At 38.7% G+C, this 12,236-nt stretch overlaps 1 protein-coding gene across 7 annotated transcripts in view; it reads right to left on the bottom strand.

Moving 5' to 3' along the window:
* Positions 1 to 1,068: 1,068 nt before the first annotated feature.
* Positions 1,069 to 12,236, bottom strand: part of LIMS1 (LIM zinc finger domain containing 1) — a 165,452-nt gene continuing 154,284 nt past the window's right edge. For 6 of the 7 annotated variants that reach the window (XM_060187601.1, XM_060187598.1, XM_060187600.1 and 3 more), the window contains 2 exons: positions 9,794 to 9,869; positions 1,069 to 3,782 (listed from right to left, as the gene is read on the bottom strand). In XM_060187601.1, the coding sequence (XP_060043584.1) occupies positions 3,668 to 3,782; positions 9,794 to 9,869 (191 nt within the window). In that variant the 3' untranslated portion in view covers positions 1,069 to 3,667. Of the gene's footprint in view, positions 3,783 to 9,479; positions 9,628 to 9,793; positions 9,870 to 12,236 lie in introns of those variants that run through there. The other variant, XM_060187602.1, reaches the window with a different exon arrangement.

The raw sequence follows: 12,236 nt of genomic DNA on the forward strand, positions 1-12,236 counted from the left end.
CCCTTTTGTCGCCCTTGTTGTTTTATTGTTGTAGTTATTATTGTTGTTGTTATTGATGTCGTCATTGTTGGAGAGGACAGAGAGAAATGGAGAGAGAAGGGGAAGACAGAGGGGGGGAGAGAAAGATAGACACCTGCAGACCTGTTTCACTGCTTGTGAAGCGACTCTCCTGCAGGTGGGGAGCTGGAGGCTCAAACCGGGATCCTTATGCTGGTCCTTGGCTTTGTGCCACGTGCATTTAATCCGCTGCGCTATCGCCGGACTCCCAAATTCCATATTTTTGAGCTGTGAGTAGATCAAGATGAAATATATGAAAGAAATCTTGGGGGTATGGGGCAGGGGTCAGGTGGTGGTGCACCCAGTTAAGTGCACATGGTTCTAAGTGCAAGGACCTATGCAAGGATCCCGGTTCGAGCCCCCGGCTCCCCACCTGCAGGGAGGTCACTTCACAAATGGTGAAGCAGGTCTGCAGGAGTCTATCTTTCTCTCTCCCTCTCTGTCTTCCTTTCCCCTCTCCATTTTTCTATGTCCTATCCAATAAAATGAAGAAAAAAATAAAAAGAAAAAAATGGACACCAGGAACATGGATTCACCATGCTGGTACCAAGCCCGGGCGATTATACTGGAGGCTAAATAAATAAATAAAAATAAAAATATATTTTGGCCAGCTGAATTACCAAGATGTACATGTCTTATAAATTAGCACTTGTGGAATTTTCATATGGATTTAGACATAGTACTACTGAAATGTGTCCCCTCAAAACCACAACATTAATAAAGGTTAAAAAAGCTTTCTTATTGGTGTATTGCACCAAAATAAAACTCTGGGGTGGGGGGAGGGTGCAGGTCCTGGAACAGGATGGCAGTGGAGGACCTAATGGGGGCTGAATTGTTATGTGGAAAACTGAGAGATGTTACACATGTACAAACTACTATATTTTACTGTTGTGTTTCACTATAAATCATTAATTCCTCTAACGAAGAAAAATTTAAAAAAAGCTTTCTACCTTCTACCTTCTCTGAGTTCTATGTCTCAAAGCCATTCAAATTAAACAATGTACAGTAAGATTGTTAATAATTATGAACATTTATTAAGCACCAAGAATATACTGCAATGGTTGCTACATAAAAACATAATTATCAATATAGTGTCTCTGCCCTTGAGCTTACAATCTACAGTGAAATACACGAATGTTGTAAGCCCACCTCAAATTTCCCTTAACTTGAAAATAACGATTTTGGCAAACTGTGAAGCAAATGACCTATTGTTTCAGTTATACCAGTAATAAGGCATCAACCATGATCTACAGTATGCTTTACTTGTACCCAGATATTTTTCCTAATTACTTTAGGCTTGGTAAGAAACTGGAGCACCTACAGATGCAGTAAGAACTATTAGCCACTTCAAATCACCTTGCAGTCAATGAGATGCATACTAACTAGACTTTCTACACCAGAGGAAAGCCCCATGAATAAACACTATGAGTTAAACCAAGTCTGTTTCCTGTTCTCCTTAAAACTTTCCCAATTTTTCCCTTCTTTCCCACGTGTAGAGGCTTCAATGGTACCACTAAGCAAAAAAGTGTGCCTAGGTAAAAATAGCTTGAAGTAGAATTGACCTTTCAGGTAATGCTAATTCATAGCTAAATACAGGAGTGAGCTAAGATAGCAGCAGGACTTGTAGTTACGGAAGAGTCCGCACTATGTCTGCTATGTGAGCAGGGCAGCTGAGAGGAGTCCATGATCACTGAAGTCCTAAGAATGTGGATGAGTGGCGGCTATCCTGTTCATATTGCTGATGCAGTGACTTTTGAGAATTTAGCATCAAGACCATATGCTGCAAATCCTTGCAATCTTTTTGCTGGCATTCATAGCACAATGTTTAATAAATACTTTCAAGGTTCTCACTGGTGGTCATCTATTAGCCGACAAAGGCATACTGAAGGAATTTTTATTTTTCCTATCAAATATAAAGATTGTTGGAAACTTGGAGCACATACTGTCTTAAATTATATATAGTGATTACTTTTCAATCATTTATAGTAATTCTTTACACTCTAATAGAACACTAAATATAAGTGAATACAAGTTACCTGAAAACTGAATTTCAGAATTTACTCTTATAAAGTATAGGCAAAAACTTAAAAAAAAAAAAAAGTCTGTATGCATATACATATGTTAATGGCAGAGTGGTAGCATCTGAGGGTTTTTTTTAATTTTTTTTTTTTGCCTCCATGGTTATCATTGGTGCCTAGAGCCTGCACTACAAATCCACTGCTCGTGGCGGTCATCTTTTTCTCATTGTTGTTTCAACTTTTTTTTTCTTTTAAAACCAATAATATTCTCCCTTAGAAGTCAATTTTGGCAATTTTCTTTTACTGACAATGAAGCAACAGCAATATTTAAAGCTGTTCTCAGCATCTGCTTTGCATACAAGTTTCTCAAAAAAGAATGGTCCAAGGTGAAAATAAATTTCAGTATGTTTCCCCAAAACAAGAGGGATATCAAACTGTGTGAATGAATTCACTTAATCTTCATTTGGGATAATAGAAAATAGTTAGAATATCTGATTAAAGTACATGTTTTTCTAAGGCAAGACATGTTTCTGCATAAAGCATAGATATTAGCATGATTATAGAGGCAATAGGATAGGATCAGTACACATACATTCAATTTTTTATGAGAGAAAAATTGAGATACATTCGATAAATTCCAAGCTATATAAAGTTTAATTTCATTTCCTTATCTAAGATGACGCCTTGACCTCAAAGCTAAGAAGCATAATTACTGTTACGCGTTAAAGACATCATTATTCCAATATCGTGAAGCACACTCTATCCTCAAATAAGTAAGGTAAACTTTCTGCACAAAAATTTAAAAAGCATACTACTGGCTAGCAATAACTACTGTGTAAATAACTGTCCAAAGAAAACAGTTCACAAAATATAAAAGCAAGCATATTATTGCATCAACACAACCCCCTCAAGTAGTTCTGAACACGCACTTTGTTTTAATAATGTGTAAATGCACTATATAACTATACTACTTTGATAAGGATATAAAGATTCTTTGAGATTTGGTTTTGTTATTTACTCCCCTGTATCATCCCATATAGCAGGTGGAACTTTATGTTGAGTAAAAGCTAAAATAATGCATATATATATATATATATATATATATATATATATATATATATATATAAATCATGGCATGTAAAAGCTTCTTAAATATTCTCTTTTGGCCATATCACCACTTGGCTATTGGTGATACTGAGGACTAAGCCTGGGGCCTTTCACATGCAAGTCCTCTGTGCTACTGTGACTATTCTTCCAGCCTCTTTACTTTGTTCTAAAAGTTAGATTTAATTTTTTGGACCTCAGGCAAAGTTTAACATTTAACCAGATGCTTTTTGCTACTAGCCACAGCTCACCATGCCAACAATCTGACAGGGGTTACTAACAAAGGCAAATGGTGGTTTTAACTGTTTTAAACAGATTTATACAAATTTTCTATTCTTACTGAGAAATAAGAGCTAGAGAAACCATCTGTATGGTCCCCTTCACTCTCAGTTATTTTGTGGTAACAGCTCTAAATGAGGGCAGATCAAGTCAAGTAATGTTGGTAATCTCTTATTGCATAGAAGAGGGAAAAAATATGAGAAAGGCAATTATTTCCTTCCCAAGGTCTCAGCTAGTTTCTTCAGTCTTTTCTTCAGCTCCAAAGGAAATTTTTCATAGCACTTCTTACAGACGGGTTTCATGTCAAACTCCACAAATTTATTCCTAAACAACACATAACAAGAAATTAGTGGATATGTATTCAACAGGCACATAATAGGAAGTATTATTTTCACTGAATTAAATGAAGACACTACATGATGACATCTATAGTTAATTGTAACCCTAATTTCAGTTCTTGTCATGGTAGACATAAAGAATTCAAAATACCAACTGAAAAAGTCTTCCTGGGCTGGAGGAGAAGGCATAATGGTTAAGCAAAGAGCCTTCTATGCCTGAGGTAGCAAAGGTCCCAAGTTCAGTCTATAGCACCACCAAAAGCCAGAGCTGAGCAGTGCTATGGGGAAAAATCATCTTTGGAAATCAATTCTATAAATCTGCATAATACAGATTGTGTGGTACATTTTAGCCAATGCTATGGATGCAGAAAACATAATCTAAACATAATTCAGGTAAGAGAAGTCAATTAATCATATGTTAGAATATTATAAGAACATGTTAAACAGTGACTGGGGAGGGAGGTGCTCAGGGGTAGAGCACAAAACTTGCATTCTGAGGCCCTGGGATTGATCCCAGCACCTATATATGTCAGAGCGGTGCTCTGGTCTCTCCCTTTCTTTTTTTCTTTAATTTTCTTTAATTATATTTATTTATTTACTGGATACACAGTCAGAAATCAAGAGGGAAGGGGGAGTTGGAGGAGGAGAGGCAGACACCTCTGCACAATGAATCCACTGCTCCTTGTGGCCATGATCTCTTTTTTTCTTTCCCTGTCCTCCCTTCTTATCTTTGTTAAGAGAGAAATGGAGAGAGAAGGGGGATACAGGGTAGACAGACACCTGCTGCACTGCTCCATACTCATGAAGTTTCCCCCTGCAGGTGGGGGCCAGGGGCCTGAACCCAGGTCCTTGCGCATGGCAATTTGTGCATTCAATCTGGTGTACTACCATCTGGCCTTTAATCTTATTTAGTATTTTATATCAGGTAAGCTACAAATTTTTATCTTTTCTGGAATAAAATATCCTATCTCTCATGGCTCTGAAGGTGATGCAGTGCAAGAAGTGCTGGACGCAAAAGCATGAGGTCCCAAACTGGAGCTCTGGCATCATATCATCCTAAGTGCCAGAGTGATGCTCTGGTTCTCGCTCGTACATACATTAAAAAAAAAAAAAATATATATATATATATATATATACATATGTATTTTATCTTTTTAAAAAATAGTTATTTATTCCCTTTTATTGCCCTTATTGTTTTATTGTTGTAGTTATTATTGCTGTCATTGTTGTTGGATAGGACAGAGAGAAATGGAGAGAGGAGGGGAAGACAGAGAGGGGCAGAGAAAGACAGACACCTGCAGACCTGTTTCACTGCTTGTGAAGCGACTTCCATGCAGGTGGGGAGCCGGGGGCTCAAACTGGGATCCTTACGCCGGTCCTTTTGTTTTGCGCCAGGTGTGCTTAACCCGCTGCGCTACCGCCCAACTTCCCCCCCCAAAAAATACATATATACATATTTTTTGCCTCAACCCTAACAATGACAACAAAACATAAAGGATTGTTTCTATTATCTGTTGTTATTTTGGCTTCACTGTCCTGACTTTCTTCTGAAAGACAGACAGACAGCACAACACCAAAACTCCTTCCAATGTAGTGGAGGCTGGGCTTGAATCTGTATAGTGTGCATGGCAAGTCTGGTTCATTAATATTTTGTCAGCTCATATTTTGGTTGGTTGTCTGACAAAAAAAATGGTTGAGAAAAGAAATATTTTTTAAAAATTCTATTTTTTATTATCTTCATTTATTTATTAGATAGAGACATCCAGAAATTTAGAGGAGGAGAAATAGAGAGGGAGAGAGAGACAGAGAGACACCTACAGACCTGCTTCACCACTCACAAAGCTTTCCCCCTGCAGGTGCATCTTTGTGCACTGTAACATGTGCACGCAACCAGGCGTGTCACCATCCAGCCCCCAAAATCTTTTTATTTTTAAGAATTTTTTTTGCCTCCAGGGTTATTGCTGGAGCTCAGCATCTACACTACAAATCCACTGAGAGAAATTGAGAGAGGAGGGGAAGACAGAGATGGAGAAAGATAAGACACCTGCAGAACTGCTTCACTGCCTGTGAAGTGATCCTCCTGCAGGTGGATCAAAAAGGGATCCTTGCACCAGTCCTTGTGCTTCATACTATGTGTGTTTAGCCCCGTGCGCTACCACCTGGCCTCTAAGAATTTTTTAAATTATTGACTTAGTATTGGTTCACAAAATTATGAGATAACAGGGGTATAATTCCAAACTGTTCCCACCACCAGAGTTCTGTGTCTCTATTCCCTCCACTGGAACTGCAGTGGTTCTCCTAAGGTCACAGATATGGGTTGACTATTATTTCTATAACTATCTGTCTGTATTTACATATATTTGTCCATTTTTTCTATGGTCCTACCCTCTCTTCCTTTCTAACTCACACCTACACCTGTTTATATTTCCAAATGTTCTTCCTTTATTCCTCTTCTCTTTCCAAGTCCTGATGGAATAAAGTTCAAAGCTCTCTGGTCATCTTTCCCAAACATTTCTCCCCTTCTGGAGTATGGACTAGAATTCTTTTGGGGGTGCAGAAGGTGGGAGTTCTGGCTTCTGTGTTTGCTTCTGAGAGGAGAAATCATAACCACTCTTTTTTTTCCATAGATAGAGACAAGCAGAGAGACAGAGACAGAGAGAGACAACACAGCAATGAAGCTTCCATAAGTGTGGTGGTAGCTGGGCTTGAATTTGATTTATGGGTTCAAGTAGCACACTATCCAAGTGAGCTATTTAGTTGACCCTCTTAATAATCATTCTTCAAGAAAGAAGCGAGGGCCCTGGAGCTAGCAACTATGAACTGCAGGACTGATAAGTATGAGGCCTTGACTTCTATTGCCAGCATTACAGTTTTCTCTTGTTCAAACACAAACAAACCAGAAGCCTGTGGTTACACTTTGTGAAGGCTAACTTTATGGAGAAGTTATTTGTTCTGCTTTTCAAAGATTTATTCACTGACTGGTGAGACAGGGATCAAAGCATCAATCTGGCATATGTAGTACCAGGAATTAAACTTGGAGCTTCACTCATATGAATCCTTTACTCTGCCCTGACTGTTCAATTCTTCTTTCTAAAAGTCAAGAGTCACACATGTGATCATTTTATAAAACAGTTCTGGAGAAGGCAGCCTTACAGATGGCCTCCTGATTACCATTGTTCCCACAGGGTAATCACAACCACTTACCAGTGCTAAGATCTAGTGTCTTTAATTAAGAATTGAATAAATGTCCAACTTTACTATTTCCTTCATTTTCTGTGAAACAATATTTAGGATGTATTTGTAAAATACAGCTAGTGATATAATGATTAAACTTGCTGATTTAACTGATGCATTTATTTATTTACATAAAGACAGCAAGGCAGAGAAGCAGAAATTTCCAAGTTGTAGGGGCCAGGTTTGAACCTCAGTTGTGTATATGGTGCTGGCTCCTAATTATTTATTTTAATTTTTAAAAGGTTTATTTATTTATTTATTTATTTATTTATTTATTTGAAAGATGGAGAGAAAGAACCAGACATCACTCTGGTGCATGTGCTGCCAGGGATCGAACTCAGGACCTTATGCTTGACAGTCCAATGCTTTATCCACTGCGCCACCTCCTGGACCACCTAAATATTTATTTTTAAGGTATACACATGAGAGAGAGAATTTCACATGAGACAGTGAGAAAGAGAGAGACAGGCCAGAGCTCCAGTCTGGTACATGAGAAGTAGGACTTCAGATATGAAACTTCATTATTCTACCATTTAAGTTTCCCCAGCTGCTAACCAATTTATTTTATTTTTAAAACATTATGGAGAGAAAGGGAGGGAGGGAAGGAGGGAGGGAGAGGGAGAAAGACAGTGAGAAAGGTAGGGGCAGGAAAGAGAAAGAGAGAGGCGAGACAGAGACCAGAAAACCACTCATCTCTGGATTCTGGTGGCGTCAAAGATTGAGCCTGGGACCCTGGGGCCTCAGGTGTGCAAGTCTAGTGCACAGTCACGGTGCTGTCTTCACAGAGCCTCAGGTGATCTTTCTTTCTTTTTAAAATATTTTTAAATTATCTTTATTTATTGGATAGAGATAGTCAGAAATCAAGAGGGAAGAGGGAAATAGAGAGGAAGAGAGACAGAGAGACACCTGCAGCACTGCTTCACCACTTGCAAAGTTTCCCCCCTGCAGGTGGGTACTGGGAGGCTGGAACCTGGGTCCTTGAGCACTGTAGCATGTACTCAACCGGGTACACCACCACCTGGCCCTGTGATTTAATTTAATTTTTTACTAGAGCACTGATCAGCTCTGGCTTACACTGGTGCAGGGTATTGAACCTGGGATTTTGGAACCTCAGACAGGAAAGTCTCTTTGCATAGCCATTATGTTATCTACCCCAGCCCACCCTGTGATCTTTTATTTCAAATGGCAGTTTTATTTAAATAGTATTAATGAATTAAAAATTTTCCCAAAGTCATCTTAGAGTGAAATCTATTAGAACTGTCATTTAAAATTTACTTTATTTACCTTTTTTCATTTGAAAAAGAAAAGGTGAGAGACCATGAAAGTCACCAGGCACCACCCTCTGCTATAGTCATTAAGTGTGCTCAAAACAGTCTTTATTGTTTTTACATAGTCATGGGGTACTTGAACCCACAGCTTGATGCAAAGACTGCTACTTTTAATGAAAAATTTAATTATAACTGCTTTTAAGTATGCTACAAACAATGACTGTTTAATCACTGTTCTAAGTTTTTAAATTAAAAAGTACATACTTCATGAGAGAGAGGTGGCAAAGCACCATAATGGTACATATGATGCTGGGGGTGGAGCCGCGGGCTTCACCCATGCAAGGCCTGCACTCTACCTGCTGAATCACCTTCCCAGATACACACTGGTCTAATTTTATATATGGATTCTAATTCCTGTCTATAAAAGGAAACTTTAACCCAGTAAAAAACTCTTAGAGTTCAGGACACACTGATAATCATGAAAGGAAAATGAGACAATCATGCTAGTAATTCAACAGAATTTCAAAAAAGACTATTTCCCATAAAAAAAAAACAACAGAAAACAAAAAACTTGAAAATATATAAAAAAATTATTTAACAATAGTATATGGGTATTCTATGAAAGCATGAACACACCAAAGACACAGGCATTTTATGAGGTAGACTGAGCGATTTTTTTACTTGCATACAAAACATGCTCAAAGAGTTGATGGAATAATGTTAATATGACACTTGATTAATTATTTTTGGTAAAGATATCATAACCCAGGACTTTCAAAGTTGCAATTGTCAGACAAAAAAATACTTTAAAACATTCTCCAACGTCTATTAAGAGACTGAAATCCAATATATATATATACACATATATATACAAATATGCATATATATACACACACATTTTTTTAAAGGAAAAGGTGAGAGAAAATCTATAGAGTACGAGAAACAAGTATAAGCAATAGTGAGTATGAACCTTATTCATTAAAGTTTGTGATTTTAATAATATGGAAATGGTTCAATTCTGTAATGAGTACTTGAATTTCAATCTCTGATGGCTACAAATACACATACAAAAGAAATTAACAGCAACAGAAAAGTGCAAAAAGTGAAAACAGAACAAAAACATATTCTAAAGGACTAACCAAAGAAGAAAGTAGTGAAAATGACAGAAAGGATAGAAAAGTTTACAAACAGACTGGCTTTTTCTTTTTCTGCTTGTCCTTATCCTTTGCTTCTCTCTCCCGTTTGGCAAGTCGCCTCTTAAATTCTTCTGGCATTTTCTCATAACAGTGTTTGCAGACTGGCTTTAGATCAATTTCAACAAACTTATCCCTTTCAGCAGGACAAAGGAAGAATAGAAGAAAGAACAAGGAACAGTTAAAGAACTTTTACTTGTAGAAAGCCTGAACAGAAAGAATAAGGAATACTTTTTAAAAACTTTACCAACATTAACACAAAAATCACCCCGCTTTTAACATTAGACTAACTGTAGACTTACTTGAGGGTTAACTTAGTGTTGCAGGTAGAACAGGCAAAGCAGTTGACGCACCAGGCCTTATTGAGAGCAGAGACCACTAGAAAAAGAAGGAAGGCAACTGGTCACACAACCGTGGAGGTATGAGAAGTTGAGAGCTGACATTGCTCACCTCCAAAGCAGAAACAGTGGCCTGGGAGTTGGTACAGTGGGTGAAGCACTGGACTTTCAAGTGTGAAATGCTGAGTCTGATCCCTTGCACTGGATGTGCCAGAGTGGTGCTCTGGGCCTCATCGTCACTTCTCCCTCCCCTCTCCTCTTTCAGACAGACAAATAAATAAGAACCAAAGTTATTTCTAGGATGTTTGGAAGAAATCAAGAGATTCACTTTCAAAAGAATCACATAGCTAAGAATCTCAGTGCCATTAATGTTTGTTGAATCAATTATATTTATTTATTTATTGATGAGAAAGACAGGAGGAGAGAGAAAGAACCAGGCATCAATCTGGAACATGTACTGCTGGGGATAGAACTCAAGACCTTGGGAGTTGGACGGTAGAGCAGCAAGTTAATTGCATGTGGCACAAAGCACAAGGACTGGTGTAAGGATCCTGGTTTGAGCCCCCGGCTCCCCACCTGCAGGGAGGTCACTTCACAAGTGGTGAACCAGGTCTGCAGGTGTCTTTCTCTCCCCCTCTGTCTTCACCTCCTCTCTCCATTTCTCTCTGTGCTATCTAGCAACGACAAAATCAGTGGCAGCGACAATAATGACTACAACAATAGAAAAAAAAGGGTGACGGGGGCAACAAAGGGGGAAATAAATAAATATAATAAAAAAAATACTAAAAAAAAGAACTCAAGACCTCATGCTTGAGAGTCCAATGCTTAAGCCACCTCTTGGACAATTACAATTAATTACAATCAATTACATTTATTAATATATTTTAAAGAATCATTTATTACTTATTTTCCCTTTTATTGCCCTTATTTTCTTTACTTTTTTCATTATTTATTTATTTATTCCCTTTTGTTTCCCTTGTTGTATTGCTCTTATTTTTTATGCTTGTTGTAGTTATTATTGTTGTTGTTGTTACTGATGTCATCTTGTTAGATAGGACAGAGAGAAATGGAGAGGGGAGGGGAAGACAGAGAGGGGTAGAGAAAGATAGACACCTGCAGACCTGCTTTGCAGCCTATGAAGTGACTCCCCTGCAGGTGGGGAGCCAGGGGCTTAAACTGGGATCCTTATACTGGTCCTTGTGCTTCATGCCACATGTGCTTAACCCACTGTGCTACCGCCTGACTCCCCTAAAGATTTATTTATTAATGAGAAAGAGGGAGAGAAAACCAGATGACCACTCTGGCACTTGAGCTGCTGGAGATTTGTTGGATAGTATGCCAGCTCCCCCTGGCTTCTGCTTAACCATATGCCTATATAGGGATAGATTTAATCCCATTCAAAGCTTTGGTCTATTTACATAAATCACTTTTACATTTACATAAAGCACTACACTCCCTCCAGGTCATTGGTGGTTTAGTGGTAGAATTCTCACCTGCTCCACCCCCTCTCCTTGTCATACCCTGATCCTCTCCTTGTCACACTCTGATTTTCACCAGTCACTTTTCGCTCCACCCTCTCTATATCACATCCTGTTTCCATCCTACTTGGAGAGTATAAAAACAGCTGCTCTTCTGATTAAAGACACTTGGAAATTGCTTTCCGGCTCCGAGAGTTCCAGAGTGTATCTCCTACGAAGTTAGTGCGGCACGAGTTCCTGATCCCTCTCCCACGCAGCAGCCTAGATCGGCTCCAGCTGAGTTCTCTCCAACCCAGAGAGCACTAGCTCGGGAAGAAGTACCCTCAGGCTATCCCGGCAGAGATTAAACCCAGGACCTTATGCTTGAGGGTCCTAACTTTACCCAGTGTGCTATCTCCCAGAGTCACAACTTAATTAATCATTTAAAGCTACTTTGACATACTGTTAAAAAAAATAAATATAGGGAGTCAGGCGGTAGCGCAATGGGTTAAGTGCACATGATGCAAAGCGCAAGGACAGGCATAAGGATCCCAGTTCAATCCCTTGGCTCCCCACCTGCAGGGGAGTCACTTCACAGGTGGTGATGCAGGTCTGCAGGTATCTATCTTTCCTCTCTCTATCTTCTATCTATCTCCCTCTCTCTATCTTCCCCTCCTCTCTCCATTTCTCTCTGTCCTATCCAACAAAGATGACATCAGTAACAACAACAATAAAACAACAAGGGCAACAAAAGGGAATAAATATTTTTTAAAAATAAAAAAATAAATATAAACCAATCACATGACTGTAGGCTTCTTCTTATATTCTTTATTCTTCCTTGTGAGTATCCAGTGAACCATATATAGTATTGCCATGTCTTCACACCAAATCTTATGTTCTCTCACTCCATGAATGTCTCTGTATATACCTAACATCTGTATGTCAGAAAC

This window comes from Erinaceus europaeus, chromosome 3 (genome assembly GCF_950295315.1).
Source record: "Erinaceus europaeus chromosome 3, mEriEur2.1, whole genome shotgun sequence".
Classification (NCBI taxonomy): Eukaryota; Metazoa; Chordata; class Mammalia; order Eulipotyphla; family Erinaceidae; genus Erinaceus; species Erinaceus europaeus.